This window comes from Mesoplodon bidens (assembly GCF_964165515.1).
Source record: "Mesoplodon bidens genome assembly, chromosome: 1".
Lineage (NCBI taxonomy): Eukaryota > Metazoa > Chordata > Mammalia > Artiodactyla > Ziphiidae > Mesoplodon > Mesoplodon bidens.
Window position 1 is genome coordinate 114,451,482 of NC_138176.1, and position 19,437 is coordinate 114,470,918.

A 19,437-nucleotide genomic window follows, 5' to 3' on the forward strand; every position below is an offset into this window, starting at 1 on the left:
CTAGAAGTCTCTTTGTTTCTGCTTTCTAATTTAATCCTATTGTGGTCTGAGACCATACTTTGTAAGACTTATATCCTTTTAAATTTATTGAGAATTGTTTTATGGCCCTGAATATGGTCTATCTTGCTGCTCATGCTGGTTTTCCATAATTCATAAGTCCTATTGGGGTGATTCAAAGGATCCATAATGGAAGGCTGCACACACTGTGGGTTTCATTATAGGAGAGGAAGACTGAGCTTGGGGACTCATGACTTTCATAGCAAGCAGAAGCAAGACTGTTCTTTGTTCAAAGGGGTGAACATTACCTCATCTGTCAAGATTGCTCATTGCAAATACAAGCTGGTGAAATTGCCTGGATAAAGTGGCCAGGTTTCTGCAATTCTGGCATACCTGCGAGAATGTGCAGGCATACTCAGGACCCATGGTGAACTACACCCCAACAAGGTCACTGAAGTTCTTTTGATTCTTCTGGATAATTTTCTTCTTTCTGTATTTCATTTTGGATAGCTTCTATTTTTTTAAATTAATTTATTTATTTTTGGCTGTGTTGGGTCTTTGTTGCTGCTGGCGGGCTTTCTCTAGTTGTGGCGAGAGGTGGCTACTCTTTGTTGCGGTGCGCGGGCTTCTCGTTGCGGTGGCTTCTCTTGTTGTGGCACACGGGCTCAGTAGTTGTGGCTCGCAAGCTCTAGAGTGCAGGCTCAGTAGTTGTGGCACATGGGCTCAGTAGTTGTGGCTCGCGAGCTCTAGAGTGCAGGCTCAGTAGTTGTGGCACACGGGCTTAGTTGCTCCGCGGCATGTGGGATCTTCCCGGACCAGGGCTCGAACACATGTCCCCTGCATTGGCAGGCGGATTCTTAACCACTGCGCCACCAAGGAAGCCCCTTGGATAGCTTCTATTTTTATGCTTTCAAATTCACTGATCTTTTCTTCTGCAGTCTCTAACCTGCCCTTAATCCCATCCAGTGTATTTTTCATCTCAGATATTATAGTTTTATTACTAGAAGTTTCATTTGAATCTTTAAAAAAAAGAATCTTCCATGTTTCTCTTTAATTTTTTGAACATATGGAATACAGCCATAATAACTGTTTTAGTGTCCTTGTCTGTTATCTCTAACATCTATGTCAGCCCTCGATCAGTTTTGATTGATTGCTATTTTCATTATGGGTTGTGTTTTCCTGCTTCTTTGTATAGGTGGGAATCTTTGATTGGGAGCCAGATATTTGTGATTTTTACCTTGTTGAGTGCTGGATATTTTTGTGTTCTTATAAATCTTGAGCTTTGTTCTGTGATGTAGTTCAGTTGCTTGGAAACAGTTAACTTGCAAACAAGTTACTTGGAAAACAGTTTTATACTTTTGGGTCTTGCTTTTATGATTTCATGATTATTTTATGATTTTTTAGGCCAGTTTAGAGCAGTGGTCATGCTAGGACTAGTCTAGGAATAATTAATTCCATACCACTACCAATCTAGGAATAATTCATTCTACACTATTGAAGCAAGACCTTAAGTCCTCTACTCAATGCTCTGTGAATTAAACGTTTCTGCAGTCCTGTGGTTGAAGCAGGCACCCACCTGGCCCTGTGTGAATGCCATGCACTGCTCCCTCTAATCCTCTCAGATGGCTCTTTCCTTGAACTTGGGTGGCTTCTTCACAAGCATGCTTTGATCAGTACATGCTCAGGTGGGACACTCTGAAGATCTCCAGAGCTCTCTCCGTGTGTGGCCCTCTCCTCTCTGATACTTTATCCTACAAATACTAGCTGCCTTCTTCTCCCCATATTCTCAGCTTCATGTCCTCAACTCAGGGAGCCCTCGGGACTCTACGTCAATGGTCTGGTCTACAAGCCAAGGCTGTAAACTGAGGCAGTTATAGGACTCTTCCCATTTGTTTCCCATCTCTCAGCATTCCTGTCCTTCATTACATGATTTCTGGTGTATTGGAAAACCATTGCTTCATAGGCTTTGTCTCTTTTTTCCCCCACAATTGTTTCAAGAGGAAAGGTGATTCCAGTCCTTATTACTCCATCTTGGCCAGAAGTAGAAGTCGCTTTATTAATTTCTTAACTTTAGCTGTTATTTCTTCAAGTTTGTTTGTTTGTTTCCTATCCTCCCACTTAAGGGGCTTCAATTACACAAATATTAGGCTGCTTAAAGTTTTCCCATCTCACTCATCCTCTGCTTATTTTTTTAAGTTTTTTTTCCTCTCCATGTTTCATATTGCATTGTTTCTATTGCTAAGTCTTCAAGTTCATTCATCTTTTCTTGTCTACCCTGTAGTTAATCCCATTCAGGGTACTTTTAATCTCAGATGTTGTACTTTTCATCTCTAGATATTTAATTTGGGTCTTTTTTTAATCTTCTATGTCTCTACATAGCATGTTCAATCTTTCTTTTAGCTTCTTGAATACATGGAATACAGTAATAGTTGCTTTTAGTGTTCTTTTCTACTAACTCTATCAATCATGTGTCAATTTTGGATCAGTTTTTTTTGTTGTTGTTGTTGTTTTTTGCCATGCCACGGGGCATGTGGGATCTTAGTTCCCTGACCAGGGATTGAATCTGTACCCCCTGCATTGGAAGCATGGAGTCTTAACCACTGGACTGCCAGGGAAGTCCCCGGATCAGTTTTTTTGTTTTGTTTTGTTTTTTGGGGTTTTTTTTTTTTTGCGGTACACGGGCCTCTCACTGTTGTGGCCTCTCCCGTTGCGGAGCACAGACTCCAGACGTGCAGGCTCAGCGGCCATGGCTCACGGGCCCAGCCGCTCCATGGCATGTGGGATCTTCCCGGACCGGGGCACGAACCTGTGTCCCCTGCATCGGCAGGCGGACTCTCAACCACTGCGCCACCAGGGAAGCCCCCCGGATCAGTTTTGATTGACTGTTCTCCTCACTAGAGATCATACTTTCCTGTTTCTTTGCACACTTGGTAATATTTGATAGGTGCCAGAAACTGCAAAATTTACCTTAAGTGTTGAATGTTCGTGTATTACTACGTGTTCAGCTTTGTTCTGAGACACAGTGACATGACTCGGAAACAGTTTGACCCTTTCAGGTCTTGCTTTTGCGCTTTTTCAGGTAGCACCAGTACATCTAGTTTAAGCCTAATGCCCCTTCCCCCACTCCCCCACTTCTGAACACTCTATCTAATGCCCTGTGAATTATGAATGGAAACAGGAACTATTCCCAGCCCTTTGGAAATTCTAAGAATCATTCCTTCTAATCCTTTTGGGTGCTTCCTTCCTTGGCCTCAGGTGTTTTTCTCCCACACATTCACTGATAAGACTCAAGGGAGACCCTCTGCAAATCTCCAGGGTTCTCTCTCTCTTTGCAGCTCTCTCCTCTTCTGCAACTGGCCTTGAAAACTCTACTTGCCTCTGTCTCTCTGAACTCACAGTTGAGGAAGACCACTGAGCTATGCCTGGGTTCCCCTTATTCTGGTACATCTTGGAAACCTTATCCAGGCAATTACCTGGGGCAATCAGAGTGCTCATGTCATTTGTTTCCTGCCTCTCAGGGATCATCATCTTTCATTGCCTGATGGTCAATGTCTTAAAAAGCTTTGCTTAATATATTTTCCTCCAGATTTTGGTTGTTTCAGGCAGGATTGTAAATCTGATGTCTTTTAATACATCTCATCTGGAACCTGAAGTCCCCACAATTTTTGAAGCCTAACATTAACAGTTTTTGTAATTGCTGGTCCAGTTTCTAATAATTAAATTTACTCATAAACTTGTTCAGAGATTATAATTTTAATCCAAAATTTAAACTTTAAATTTTAAATTTAAATCCAAGCAAATTAGCTCAGTCACTGTTCCTAAGGATACTTATTTCGTCAACAAATACTTGAGCACCTAGTGGTTTCTGGGGATTACAGCTGTGAACAGGACAAGAGCCCTGGCCTCATGGAGTTCATATTCTAATGGGCATGTTTTAAAAAAATGTTAGCATGATGTATTTGCTAATTTGTCAAAGTTTTTTTTGCAGAAAGCACAAAAAAATAAAACTAAGTGATGTAAAAATTCTAAGGAACAATGATGAATCCAGGCATACTTTTGGCTTGAAACCTGTCAACAAATTAGTAGCCCTGAACCACAGTTGTGTAGCAACGGTGGGCAACTTTTATTCAATTTGGACATAAGTTCCATGAGGCAAGTGCCCTGTCAGCTGGCCTCTGGATTCCCAGTGTCTAACACGTATGTGATAAAAAAATTTCAACCTCCTCTTCAAGGGACCTCATCTTGGTTCCTACAGGGGCATAAGGAACAGGAAACAGCCAGCCAGGACGATAGGGAGGAAAAGCCTTAAGTGCAACACATCAGGGGGAGATGGAAATGTAACATGAAGCTGGCTGCTTGTCCTCAATTGTCAGTTGTTTTAAGACTGGCGGTGAGAGCAGACACTTCCTGCCTTTGGTTTGGTTCCTCACTTTTTAACATGGCTGGGCCAACTCGCTTGCCTCGGTTTCCGCAGGTGAGGGCAGGGAGGACAGGAGGAAGAAAGCTTCTAAACTTTACTTTTTAGGGGTGTATGTGCGTGGTATCTATGAATATATGGGAATATGTGGGAATATATGGGAATATGTGGGAATATATGGAAAACGTGAATACGCTGGACAACTTGGATGTGCTGGGGATGGTCAGGAGCCCAGGCCGTGTGTCCCTCCTCTGATCCGCGAACATCCACTCACCCGGGTAACCCACCTGGGCGCCCTTAAGTCCACCCGCGCAGCGAGGCACAGCGTGGGTGGGAGGCGTGGGCTGGTGCCGGCGGCCTCAGCTCGCAGCGCCGGAAGTTTGGGGCAGCATCAGGAACGCGGACGCGAGCCGCCTGGCCCCGCTGCCCGCCAGCAAGTGCTCGGACGGGCGGGGGGGCGGGCGGAGGCCGGGGCGGGGCGGGGCGGGGCGGGGCGGGGCGTGGGGGCGCGGCAGGGCGGCCACGTGACGGGCGGCGCGGGTATTAAGCGGCGCGGCCGCTGCTCCGCAGCTTGAGCTGGTGCTTCGCCCGCGACCCAGCGCCCAGGCGTGCAGCCCCGAGAGGACCGCGCGAAGGTCACCCCGCGCCCGCCAGCCCGTCCGCCGCCCGCGCCTCCGCCGAGCCTCGCGCGCCTCGCCGGCCCCGCCGCGTCTCCGCCCGCCCGTCCGACCGCCCGAGCCCCGCGCGCCCCGCCTCAGCCCGGCCACCCGAGCGCCATGAACCAGATCGAGCCCGGCGTGCAGTACAACTACGTCTACGAAGATGACGAGTACATGATCCAGGAGGAGGAGTGGGACCGCGACCTGCTCCTCGACCCGGCCTGGGAGAAGCAGCAGAGGAAGGTCAGCCAGGGCCGCGTGCCCGCCGTCTGCGGGCTGGACCCGCGTGTCTCTGTGTCGCCTTCCCCGGGGGGCGACCGCCCGGGGGCGCCGCCGACCGTGTGGACTAGCGGGAGGGAGCTTGATGGAGGGTCGTGTTGTCCCATGTCCTCGTAGCCCGGGAAAAGTCCAGGGACAGGCACGGACCTGGGCGTCGTGAGTGCGCGCACGCGCGATTGTGCGTGGGTGAGCGCGTGTGTCACATAAGAGTCACAAAACGAAGAATGTTAGGGGAAGAACAGTGCAGCCGTTTCTGTTTTAACCTGCATTAGACCAGAATGTGAAAGTCTCAGGTCTGCTCCTGACCCCTTGAGTCTGTGACCTTGGCCACAGAGTTGTGTCTTCTGGTCCCGTTGTGTCCCATTTTCCCCTAACCCGTCTCTCCCCAGATAAAAGAGGTCAAAAGAACATCGGCTTCATTCCGATTTTCACAGGGCTGCCCCAGAGAGTAATTGAAAATCATTTATTACATGTTTTGGGGTTCCCTGGAGAGAGATGCTGTATGAACACTAGACATTCACCGATAAATTAATAGTTATTTCACACTCTATTTACGGTTCATTGAGGTAAGCGCACAGGGACGAGGGAGTCAGCCAGCTCTAAAAGTTCCCTTCCCATCTTGGTTGGCGCTCTCTGGGGGCCCAATGGAACATTCCACTATCTCAAGGTTTCTTCTTGATCCCCTTGGCTAGAATTCTAGGGACTGCTCACCAGGAGGCTAAATCTCGCCTCCTGTTTGGGCACAGAGCCTGGCCGGGTCAGGGATGCCAACCCAGACCTGCTCACCCAACCTTATGATGACAGTGTCCTGGCAAAAGCAAAGTGCCCTCTGCTTAAACCCCCTATTTTTCTCGGGGTGGGGCAAAGTGGGTTTCCCTTCTAAGGGCCTGCCATTAAGTGGATAACGTCTGTTGACCATCTGTGTGCCTGGGAATGCTCTGTGTAGCTGCCACTGTGGGTGATTATCTGATAGTGCCTGGTGAATGTGTCTGACTATAGGAAACGCATACTCTTTTTTTTTTTTTTTTTTTTTTTTTTTTTTTTTTGCGGTACGCGGGCCTCTCACTGTTGTGGCCTCTCCCATTGCGGAGCACAGGCTCCGGACGTGCAGGCTCAGCGGCCATGGCTCACGGGCCCAGCCGCTCCGCGGCATATGGGATCCTCCCAGACCGGGGCACGAACCCGTGTCCCCTGCATCGGCAGGCGGACTCTCAACCACTGCGCCACCAGGGAGGCCCGGAAACGCATACTCTTAACAAACAGTGTTAGCTGAAGGAGAGAGGTCCCATATTTGGATAATCATCAGATAACCATTTTAGGGTTTTTTTGTTGTTATTTATAAAATAACCATGATATTTTCAAATCAAGATTTTTCTTTTGTTGTCTCTTCTCTCTTTTAAAACCACTTACTATTATTGTTTTAAAGCTCCAATTTAGCTACATTTCATTCTCCCCCTTAGTTCCATCATCCCTGCCTTCTTGGAAACAGTAGAATGGGAGTGATAAGTAGAAGTTGAGTCTATATAGGAGAATAAAATTTCAAACCTTCTACAATTTTTTAAACACCTGGCTTGAGGATTATTAATGTGTTGTTATTATTATTATTAGTTTGTCATCTGGGCTAATTGCTGCATCATCAGTGAGAAAGAAGTTAAATAGTTGCTTTAATTTTTAACAGTGAGTGTTTCTTTTTAAAAATTTTCCCCACAATTTTGATTACTACATTTTTTCATGGATTTTTAAAGTCTTAAGTCTTTGTTGCAGAGATTGCTTTTTTTTTTTTCCTCATGAGGAAGAGCAAAAATAGTTAAGGAATTGGACGGGTAGTCTGCCCATCATTTTTGAAAGTAATAGTCTAATCACAGTGGTTTCTGTTGACTTTTTAAAATTGCAGTACAGGATAGAGTTAATTTTAGTTTCCAAAGACCACATTGATATATGTCTTCTGTCATATGCATATAGTTTTAAAATTATTTTTAATATATGATATATAATTATATATATATTTTAATTCACAATATTTTTGGATATAATTTCATTGTGATTTTTTTAAAGTTTGGGGTTCCTGTGTGAATATATTATTATAATTGTATAGCACTTGTATATTATATATTAAAAAACAGACATATGTCATTTTTTTTCTCAGGTAGGTTGAGTGCTGTGTTGTGACTTTACTGACAAACAAAACAGAGCCAAACATTACGTTAGGACACAGACCTGAACAGATCCAGAAGATCCTCTGTTTCTACTTTTGGTAGAGAACCCACTCAAGTCAGTAAAGTAAGGTCCTTACCACTGAACTGTGAGGTCCGGGCAGCCAGAGCAGTAGCCTCTATTTATGTCCTATGAGCCAAACTGCTGGAACAGGACAGGGATAAAATGCCATTGTTTCTATTGTGGGCTACCTTTTCCACACTTGCCATTTCAATGATATGCCGGGTATGAGATCTGTCAACAGATGCTGGTAACACATGATGACGTCTGTAGCGTTATAATGGATGAGGGACCTAATTATATCCACAGTTCACAGAGTCTCATGGGCTGTGGTAAACCTTGCTCTGGTATGGAATGCCTTGCTACAGAAGGACTTAGTAAAACTGTAGTGCTGTGTGTGTGTGATGGGAGATCTTTTTGTTTTACATAAAATTTACCATCTTAACCATTTTAAAGTGTCCAGGCGTGCTACGTACATTCACATTGTTGTGCAATTGATCTCCAAGACTCTTCATCTTGCAAAATTAAACTCTGTATAAAACAATAACTTTCTATTCTCCCCACCCCCCAGCCCCTGGCACCACCCTTCTACCTTCTGTCTCCATGAATTTGACCCCTAGGGACCTCATATGGGTGGAATCCTACACTATTTGTCCTTTTGCATCTGGCTTACTTCACTTAGCATAATGTCCTCAAGGTTCATCCACGTTGTGTCATGTGTCAGAATTTCCTTCCTTTTTAAGGCTGAATAATATTTCACTGACTGTATGGACCACATTTTGTTTATCCATTCATTGATTGATGCACACGTGGATTGTTTCTACCTTTTGGTTATTGTAAATAATGCTGCTGTGAACATGGGTGTACAAATATCTCTTCATGTCCCCGCTTTCAGGTTTTTTTGTTTAGATACCTAGAAGTGGAATTTCTGGATCTTGTGGCAATGATTGGTTTACAATTTTTTGAGGACATGCAGTGCTTTTTCCAAAAGAAGGCAATTTAGAAGATGGTGAATTTAGCATGAGTATGTACAGGCATTTCAAAGCGCTCTCCTCTTTCAGGGGTGTTTAAGAATATTTGTAGTCACATAAATGAAGCTCTCTTTAGTGGACTTCTGAAACTTCTGGAGCTTTGATGTTTAGAAGTAAGCTTCTCCTGGAAGCAAAGAGCACATTCAGCCTTTAATTCAACTGCGGCCTAATCGGGAGGTGACTTGTCAGAACAGCAATGCTGAATATGTGTGCTATCTCCGTGGGCACAGGGCGCTGTCCTTCACCACTCTGGGAGGCTAGAACAGACCTTTTAAGGAAATGACTGTGTGTTTCAATACATAAAGGGCCCTTACATCCTTAATCTGTATAGGGCTAGGTGATCGATACTCTTTTTCACCATTTGTGGAGAGCATAAGAGAGTCGTTCATTTATTCCACATTCAGAATTCTGATTAGTTTTCATTGTTCCTAAAGAAATCCAAGTTCTTCCGCAGAGTCACAGTTTAGATGGAGCAGCTCACTGTTCTCCTCAGCACACCTGCTGCCTGTACTGTCATCAGGCTGAAATGTTGCCACGTGGGGTCAGGCAGTGGGGAAGGACGCCTGTGTGGGAGCAGCTGTGCACAGGTTGGATTAAATAGAGGATCCAGAACCTGCCAGTTTCCCCTTTCCGTGTCTCAAGGAGCAACTGCTGGTTAAGGGTGCAGGTCAAGGCTCTTCTGAAGACCTGCACAGTGGAGTACGCCCTTGCGGGAATTTTTCTTGGGGAAAAAAAGGCACGAATTGTTCCAACGAGGTGAACGATTAACAAGGGGCCTGGGAAGTGTCTCAGATTCCTGAGACCCAGGTGAATCTCAGCTCTGCCTGGTACCCTCTGGCCGTAATCAAGTCACTAAGCCTTTCATCTTTCAGAGTTCCATCTCTTCATCTAGAAAATAAAGATAAGGGATTCTTGTCTTTCTTGCCTCAGAGAGTTTTTCAGAATCAAATGGTCAAACTAGTTTACGTCAAAGGGGCTTTGTACTCTGTACAAGGATCTGTAAATGTTCAAATATTATTACTATCCTAGTGCAGCCAATACTTATTAATTTCATCAGGTGGTATAGTAATTAGCACTGTGATTGAATTTGTGAGGATGAAGAAGCACGTGATTTGTTCCTTAGTGACTTGGATGTACTTTTCAAAAAAAATTGTGGTAAAATCTACATAACATAAAATTTACCATTTTAACCATTTTTAGGTGTACAATTCAGTGACATTAATACATTCACGTTGCTGTGCAACCATCACCACCATCCATCTCCAGAACTTTTCCATCTCACCCTCAAGTTAAACTCTGTGTCTATTAAACAGTAACTTCCTATTACCTCCTCCCCGCCATGTACCTTTAAAGGTAGGGTTTACACGCTTCCACACTTAGAACAAGAAATTGTTTAATAACAAGTGCCAGGTGCTTGTTGTATAAAGAACAAAAATTTTAGGAGATCAAATAAGGAAAACCATTGTGGGTGAGGATAATGGGGAAACAGCTTTACAAGGGAGTAGAACTTGGGGTGGGTGTTAATTTGAGGAATAACTAAATACTAGTTGGTTGGAGAGGAGAGAGAAACAGAACATTCCTGGCTAGAGAAATAGAGTGAACAGTCTAGGCTTAACTGAAGCTAAAGATACAGATTCAGATTTAGAGAGAAAATTGCATAGGTAATCCGGGGCCAGTTTACAGAGGACCTAGGATGCCAGGGTGAGCGTGGACTTCGTTCTTCAAGCAGTGCAGAGCTCTGGGAATATTTGAGCCAGGAAGAGCCATGCTTCAAGTAGAATATTGTTTGCAGAATAAATCGGAGTGGTTGAAGGCCTGAGGTGGGGGACCCAGGTAGAAGCTCGCTACAGGAATGAAACATTTAAAGCGGTGAGGATTAGAAGCAGTGGTGAGGAAGCCATCAATTTGAGAGTGATCAGGAGGGATTATAAAAAGTATTAAATAACCCCATGTTGTTGCACGGCAGGCTGTTGTATAAATCCAATTAAGCAGACATGATCTCACCATTAGAGCTCCTGGGCTTAAAACTCAAGATAGTGATGTTGACAAGTAATAAACAAACTACTGAGGAGTGTCTGCTTATCTAACCAGGAGAGGTGTCTGGGTGGAAAGCTAACCATTTACAGGATGTATCATTTAGTGCAGGGGCTGAGTGCTGAGGGGCAAGTTGTGTGTCCAGGTGGCCATTGCCTAAATGCAGGGCTGGAGTTTCAGGCAGCCTTTGATGTCCAGAGAGAGTTGCTGATGAGCAGGCTTGCAAAGGCAGAATCTTGTGTGAGCCCTAAGAAATCTCTGCCCACAGAAGGGCTGTTGTTCTCAAGATGCCCTTGGTTTGCTATGGAGAACCACAGGTGCAGGAGTTGTAAGGTGGAGAAATCACTCTGTGATTTCTGCATCTTCTCTCAGGCACTGCAGTGTGTCCTGGGGTCTGCCCTACCCCTTCAGCCACATTCGCCAAGGAAGAAACTTGAACCCAAGATACGATTTTCCGGGAGCGTGGGAGGAGGCATAGAACTCTTAGCTGGGAAGCCTAAAGAACAGCAGCTTCAGAAAACTGTCAGAAAGCCCTGCAGTCGGTTGCTGCAGCTGGGCTACAGAAAAGGTGCAGCTCTGGGGTGGGTGGAGGCGCTCCCGTGATGAGCAGAGGAGTTGGTACAGAATACGTTGGAGGACAGTCAGAACTGTACCGCTGTTTCCGTGGGAACGGTACTAGTTCTTCCAGAAAGAACAGAAAGCAAAGATGAGGGGGAAAACGCTTGCTAACTACTGTGCTAGACTTAGTTCCAAGGAAGGAAAATCTTGAGTGCCAGAAACGGGTTTTCCTAAAGAAGCTGAGGAACGTGTTTTACACAAGCACGTATCAGTGTGAGCACTTGCACACTCGCCTCTGAGCCCACACCACACCTGTACCCCTCCCCACGATTTTCTTGGTCAGAAACTAGATGTTTTCTCCTGCAGCCTTACTGAAGGGCAGAATAGAAGTGGAGCACAAGCATGGCTGTTAATTCTTTTCATTCCTTTGGTCCCGCTAGAGGCCCGGGTTAGGGAATGGAGTTGACACCACCCCAGGCTTTAAGGAGCTTGCAGCTTAGTTCAAGAGACAGAAAGGGCAGTGAGAAGTACAGAGGAGGGACACCCAGTTCACCCTGGCCGGTGGAAGGGAGTGGAGAGTATTTCCAAAGCCCCTCCTGCATGGTCCCCTGTCCGGTGCCTGGAAGCATCTTCCTCCCAGGCGCCCGTGCAGGGAAGCTGGGAGTTACCCTTGAGGCTTCCCTCTCTCTCACCTCCTGTGAGCCCACCTCCTAAAGTCCTCTGGACCCTGCCCCTTCCTCCCATCATGTGCTTTAAGGCCTTCAGGGCCTCTGCACTTCCTGCCTGGATGGGGGTGGTGGCCCCTGCTTTGTCACCCTTCCACACACCGTACTTGCCTTCAGGCTTTTTCCTGCCTGATGCTGCAGGAGTGATCTGTATAAAACACAGGCCTGGTCATGGTATTTCTGCTTAAAGCCCCTGTGTGGTTCTTTATTGCCTTCAGGAGGGTGTTGGGAGCCAGGCCTGAGCCAGCCTGTCTGTTCCGCCTCTCCCCCAGGGCTCCTGGAGCCCACGTGTTTGATTCTCCTCTTTGCTTATACCCAAGACTACCTCCTCTACCTGCTCTGGGAGTTCTTCTTCCTCGGGCCCCTCCTCTAGAACATGGGTCCCTGGGTGCTGTTCTGGTCTCCCCTATGAGCAGACACTGTCCTGTGGCCCCCTGGCCCTGCAATGGTCCTGCTTAGAGTCTGCGCTCACATTTGTGAAATGCAGGAATTATAAGTCATATTTCTGAAAAGAATTTAGTACAATTAAAGTTTTTATTTTTGCAATCTTTGCAACTCCCTTGAGCTACAAATGTATTAACTCCAGCTCATACTTGTTTAATGCTTGTTAAAGATGTTTTCTCAAAGCATTTTCTCAGGTTCCCCAAACGATGGACTTCTCCGACTTAGCTCTTATTCTCGTACTGAGCCTACAAAGATAAGCTGTTTAATTAAAAAAATAAGAATAATTTGTAATTTAGAGATTTGGGGAATAAAATAATATCATACATGTAGATTTATTTAAATGATAATAAAATGTGTCACCATATTAATGAACAAAGCTCTGGTAGCCCAAATTGGATTGGAAATGACTGTTTTGTCCAGATAGAAAACCTTTACCCACATCATAGAGAAAATTCCAAATTCATTTAGATTCAGAGAAGTATACATTTAAATTTGTTCTTCTGAATGTAAAACCTGGTAAGACAAAAACTTTTGGAAGACATGCTAGGCTTCACAGTAGTGGAAATGGAAAAGAGAGAAGAGATGAAGATGATTCTGCAGAGTATGTGGACCCTGGAAAAGAATTGGCCTGGGCGGTATTGATATAAGCCGAACCCAAGATTACAGAGTTAGCATGGCTTTGAGTTGTCTTGCTGTGTTTGTTTGTTTTTGCTAGGGGATAAATGTATTAGTCATCATTCCTAGAAATTACTATATAATGAAAATAGATTCTCATTAGCCTCTGTTATAACCTTTTCATTAAAAGGCATGCTATCTCGGGAAAAACTCTTATTTTTTTAGTGATTGTGAGGATCAAGTGGGCAAGTAAGTGAATATGAGGTTCAGGGGAAATGAGAACAGTATTTGATATTGAAGGTATGACTGAGTCTTATACAGACAATTATAATTGAGATCGGCAACTCAAGAAATCCTCAGGAATTCCCTGGCCGTCCAGTGGTTAGGGCTCCATGCTTCCACTGCAGGAGACACGTGTTGGATCCCTGGTTGAGGAACTAAGATGCTGCATGCCATGCAGCACGGCCAAAAAAAAAAAAAAGAAGAAATCCTATCTTTTAGAGTCATGAAGAGTCTTTAAGTTTCTTCATTATAGTCCAACAGGATGGGAAGATAATAATTATTTAGAAGGTAGGTAATTTAATCTCATTGTTTTTTATTAGGATTTTAAGATATTTTGTATGCATTAGGTTGAACCGTAGGAAATTTTTGACACTGACCATTTTGACCTCCAAAAATTGCAGTTTCTTATGGCTCAACCCAATAAAACCACTTTACCACTATTGTCCCACTATGTATTCAAGGTACTTGACCAAGACCACAGCACAGCCAAGCCATAAAGCTGAGTTCAGCTTGTTTCTAGTCTTACCTCTAATGCCTTTGGTATTCATTTGGGAAAATAAGGGGTGGTTAGGTTTTGTAGAAGTTAAAAATGTGAGGTTTGGATTGAGGGCTTGACAGCCCGTGGAAGTATCGAGAAGGAAGGTCAAGCCTAGAGATTTAGGTGTGGGAGTTATCTGCTCAGAGATCATGGTTAAAACTGTAAGGAGGGGATAGTGGAAGATCTACCTGCCAGGCGCTGAGGTGAGCTAACATCGAGGGCTCCCAGAGGAAGCAGTGATTACCGGAACGTGGAAGCATCGCTTCTCTGGATGAAAACATGCATTTACCGGATGACTTAAAACTAGATGAACTGTCGAAATGTCTAATTTTCTTCCGGGAGAAATCTCACCTTGGTATTTCTCTGGAACTTGGCCAGTCCATCTGAATCTGACATTTGAATCCGTTTAGTCACTGGAACAGAAACCCAGGGCTTTGGCACCGTGGAATGGGAGATCTTTTAGCTCATGAGATAAGTTATGCTTGCAAAGGAAGTGAAAAGCTGTAAGAAACTATTTATGGCGGTGTGCTCAAATCTGTGACATAAAATCTTTCTGCAGCTGGAATGGCCAAGGCTGGGCTTTATTGAGGAAGACTTTATTGAAAATTTGTAAGGATTACTGAAGAAAGTAGTTTAATTACTGAAAAGAATTGGTTTCATCTTAACATACCAAGTGTAGCATTCAACCACAAGGTGGGTTTCCCTTTTCTGTTTTATCATTTATAAAATTAAGAAAATAGGATGAGGGTTTCCTTGGTGGCGCAGTGGTTGAGAGTCTGCCTGCCAATACAGGGGACACGGGTTCGTGCCCCGGTCTGGGAAGATCCCACATGCTGCGGAGCGGCTGGGCCCATGAGCCATGGCCGCTGGGCCTGCGCGTCCGGAGCCTGTGCTCCACAACGGGAGAGGCCACAACAGTGAGAGGCCCGCGTACCGCAAAAAAAAAAAAAAAAAAAAAAAAAAGAAAATAGGATGAGTGATGGTTCTCATTTAGGGGTTTTGTTTTAGGGTTTAAAAAAATATTATTGATATTTTGGGTGTATCAGTCATGAAAATAGTAAAAGACATAACAATTGCAATCAGTTTTGAGATTACCCATTGAGGGTAATATTTTTCTATTTTAAAACAAATCCATTTTGGAGGGGTGGCAAGGGTAAGGATCAGGTTGGGCTGGGACATGAGGAGGGGATATTCATTGGAAAAATGCAAACCATGTGTTTTACCTTTTGTAAACCGTACAATTTCTATTCTGTTACTGCAGTTTATGAAATAGGAAGTGTCTGAATATTTCATTGCATACCTTTCCTGTTAAGTTTTGGGACAAAATGATGTTTATTTTCATTTTTTCAGTATAACAGCAAAACAAAAATATTCCAGTAAGACAGTAAAAGTGATATTTTAATATATGGATTTTTTTCCAGTGGATTAAAAAAAGAATGGGAGGGGATTTGGCATATGTTTCCCAGTATCCCAAACTATTTAGTATATAGGGAAGAGCAGCTATTTATTGAGAATTTTCAGGCACTGTTTTGACCATACGTATTATTTTATTCGAACGTCACAACAGTCTTAGAAGATGAGTATTGTGATTCTCATTTTTCAACCAGGGAGGCTAAGTAACTTACCTAAGGGTGGTTGAGGGTGGGGAAGTGGTAGCTGGAACATGCACACAGAATTTTGTCTAAATTACAAAGATATTCTCTCTCACAATCGAAATTTTATAACACATGGAGATGCTAATTATTTTATTGCACATTTTGGTCTGCAAGCGGCAGAGCTGAAGTTTGGATCCGGGATGCTTAACTCCAGAGGTAGTGCTTTTATTTTTATTTTTTTAAAATTTATTTTGTTGAATTTTAGTTGATTTATAATGTATTAATTTCTGCTGTACAGCAAAGTGATTGTTAGACATATATATTCTTTTCCATATTCTTTTCCATTATGGTTTATCACAGGATATTAAATATAGTTCCCTGTGCTATACAGTAGGACCTTGTGGTTTATCCATTATATATATATAATAGTTTGCTTCTGCTAACCCCAAACTCTCAATCCGTCTCCTTCCCCCTTGGCAGCCACAGGTCTGTTCTCTATGTCTCTGAGTCTGTTTCTGTTTTACAGATAAGTTCATTTGTGTCTTGTTTTACATTCCACATACAAGTGATACAATATGGTATTTGTCTTTCTCTTTCTGACTTATTTCACTTAGTATGATAATCTCTAGGCCCATCCATGTTGCTGCAAATGGCATTATTTCATTCTTTTTAATGGCTGAGTAGTATTCCATTGTATATATGTACCACATCTTCTTTATCCATTCCTCTGTTGATGGACATCTAGGCTGTTTATTGGCTATTGTGAGTAGTCAAAGGTGGTGTTTTTTAACCACTAAATTTTTCTGTTTCTGTTGCTTTTTTGCTCAGAGTTTTAACCAACAACCCAGAGAAAAAGCCTGGAATTCAGTATTCCTAAGTTTTCACTTATCCAAAACCTACTGCCCATGCATAAGGGTGTGTGTGTGTCTGAATTTTTAATTTCTAAATGGGTCCAGGGGGAACATCTGATGAGAATGTGAAGACTAAATTTTGAGTTATGGAAAATACTGTCCTTCCAAGGTAACCCCAAGTGAGGGCCTAGCAATCACTCTGTCCCACAGAAGTGCCAGAGGAGGAGGAAAGGGACGACAGGAAAAGCCAACTACACCTCTCAAATGGAGGCTTACAGGACATGCCATTAAGGGCACATCTTTGGAATTACCTGCTGGTCTGTCTGACACAGTTCCAAAAAGAAGCCAGAGTTCAGGATGCCTAAGTATTTGAGTCAGTTCCCTTTTGGAACTAGAAAAGCAGACTTCCAGAGGCAAGAGCATAGAGCCATCCTCCTGCAGACGTGATGTCTTAGTGGACAGGGATGCTCTGCAAGATTTGGGCTCCACAGAGATTTGGCCAAAGGCAGTGCCAAGGACTCCCTTCACTTTACATTGAAAAAAATCCTGCCTTTCTTTTATTTATTTTTAACTTCTTATTATGGAAAATTTCAAACATATATAAAAACAGAGAGAACACATAGCGAATCCCTCTGAATCCCACTGGCCAAGGAAAACCAAAGTTTCATGAATAGGGGATGCCTGGTTCTTTTTTTCCCCCAGCTTTATTGAGATGTCATTGACAAATAAAAATTTTTATATATTTAAAGTGTGCCACATGTTTTGATAAATGTATACATTGTGAAATAATTACCAGGGATGTCCAATCCTAAAAGGAAAAAAAAAGTTTTTATGTTCAATAGATGCTTTATTCTCTAAACGAAATTTTGAATCAAAACTGCCAATTAAGCCGACAGTTGCCTTCCCTGTTTTGAAACTCCGGTCTCCTCCCCCCATACCCCACGCTTCCTGCTACCCCTTTTGGCTGTCCAGGCCTCCTCCTGCTCTGCTGGGATACCTCTCCTAACCCCCCCAGTTCGCCTAGTAATTTCTCATGCTGTTAATGTTACAACTGGCTATTTCTAAAAACCAAAGATTGCCAAGACCTGCTTTTCCGAGATCATCATTATTTTAAAGGTGACCTTTCTAAGACAATAATGCTGTTGTCTAATTCCAGGAAGGACCCTGATGGTGAATTTCAGGCTCTGTAGGAGAAGAGGACCGAATTGTGCAAAGAAAGCACTGTTGGCAGAGGCAAAGCCTTTTAACATCCTGTAAACGGGGATGGTTAACTGCTGTTTGTGGCCCCTTGTAAAGTCAGTACTGATAGGGTATTTCTCTTCTCCTGCTGCAGACTGATCTGATAAACTGACCCCATAACCTCCTTCAGGTTTATTGGTCTAGCTCCTGCGACCACTGCTTTTACTTCTTTTGAGTGGGGAGCCTGAATTTGAGACAGGAGGTGGGCACCGTGTCTGAAGAGGCTGAATTTGATACCTCTGCACCTTTGTTTCCTCCACCACCCCAGAGTGCAGGGAGGAAGGAGCAGAACACACATGTTAAGTGTTCTTGGGGAAAGGTTATTTTTAGGGGCAGTCTTGCCAAGACTGCTTCCTCAGCTTTCCTTTAGGTACAGATCACACCCTCACCTGCTTAGGTATGTGAATTTCTAGGGGAGCCCTGGGAGGGATGGGGGTTGCTGCCTGCATGTAGCAGTTCCAGGCCACCTCCTTCCTTACAAAGATTCATTTTATTTTATTTGTTTCTCAGCTTTATTGAGATGTAATTGACATGTAATATTGTGTCAGTTGAAGGGTTGCAACATCTTGCCCATCTCTCAGGTTCTCTATTCTTTTTTTTTTTTTAAGAAGATGTTGGGGGTAGGAGTTTATTAATTAATTAATTTATTTTTGCTGTGTTGCGTCTTTGTTTCTGTATGAGGGCTTTCTCTAGTTGTGGCAAGCGGGGGCCACTCTTCTTCGCGACGCGCGGGCCTCTCACTATTGCAGCCTCTCTTGTTGCGGAGCACAGGCTCCAGATGCGCAGGCTCAGTAGTTGTGGCTCACGGGCCTAGTTGCTCCGCCACATGTGGGATCTTCCCAGACCAGGGCTCGAACCTGTGTCCCCTGCATTAGCAGGCAGATTCTCAACCACTGTGCCACCAGGGAAGCCCAGGTTCTCTATTCTTTATGAAAGGAAATGAGGAAGGAGGGTGGACTGATTCCAGAGGTAGGGTGACCCCTCATCCAGGTTTGCCCAGGACAATCCCAGTTGTGGCTCTTGTCCCAGAGTAACTATAAATAGCATCACCTTTGACTCTCAGAAGTGGTCCAGTTTAGACTTCGAATTCTGTGGTCACTGTTCAGAGGAGATACACAAGGCCACCTAAGAGAAGGTTAACATAATATTGAGACCCAAATAATTTGTATATTGGACAGTAATGCCTTTTCTCAAAGTACTGGCCTATTTCTGAACTTGAAAAAATGCAAATATTGGTGAAATGAGAGTTCTAAAACTTTGGCAGTTTTAAATATCACTGTCTAATAATTTCTGAATCTTCTAACTCACGAATCCTTTAGAAGACCAAGCCTTGTAGCCAGCGGTGGGAGTGAGCCCTGTGTCTGGAGGGTATGGGACCACAGACCCCACTGGATGTCTACTGTTGGCCAGGTTTCCCTCTGAAATCCACATTGTCGTCGTCCTTATGGTAGTTTGTATGCCGTCCGTGTGGTTTTATAAATAGTATATATACTCATACTTCAGATAGCTTGCTATTAATATGTGCTAGCCTTTAAGGATGCTTATTTTGCACATCTAAAAAACTAAGGGTTAAACTTTATTGAAATATCTGGACCAATTTCCAAGGTTGGATCTCTAGGTTTGTTCTTTTGACAGCTTAAGTCTCTTTCTAATAAAATTGTATATATCTTTAGACACTTGAAAGTCTGGAAGTGAAGTGATAAGTATATTTACTGTGGGACAAAATCGTGTTTAATGTAAAATTGTCCCTTCTGTCATGAGACACAGGTGGGGCTGTCACAATTCGAGTCCATTAAGGACTTGGTCGGGAAGCAGGGTGAGTGCTGTCAGAAATACTTGGGGAGTGACAGTGGGTTCTATTGCCGTCACTGGTGTCTGGGTAACTGGATACTAAAGATTTCTCTGCTGCGGTCCTTGGACTTGGACAGTGTGTACCTTCTCCATGGGCATTTTAAAACT

The 19,437-nt window shown here is 43.8% G+C and overlaps 1 protein-coding gene across 2 annotated transcripts in view; it reads left to right on the top strand.

Annotated features, from left to right (window-relative positions):
• The first annotated feature begins 4,946 nt into the window (after positions 1 to 4,946).
• Positions 4,947 to 19,437, top strand: part of ACTN2 (actinin alpha 2) — a 78,984-nt gene continuing 64,493 nt past the window's right edge. For both annotated transcript variants that reach the window (XM_081249376.1, XM_081249381.1), the window contains exon 1: positions 4,947 to 5,316. In XM_081249376.1, the coding sequence (XP_081105502.1) occupies positions 5,191 to 5,316 (126 nt within the window). In that variant the 5' untranslated portion in view covers positions 4,947 to 5,190. The remainder of the gene's footprint in view (positions 5,317 to 19,437) is intronic.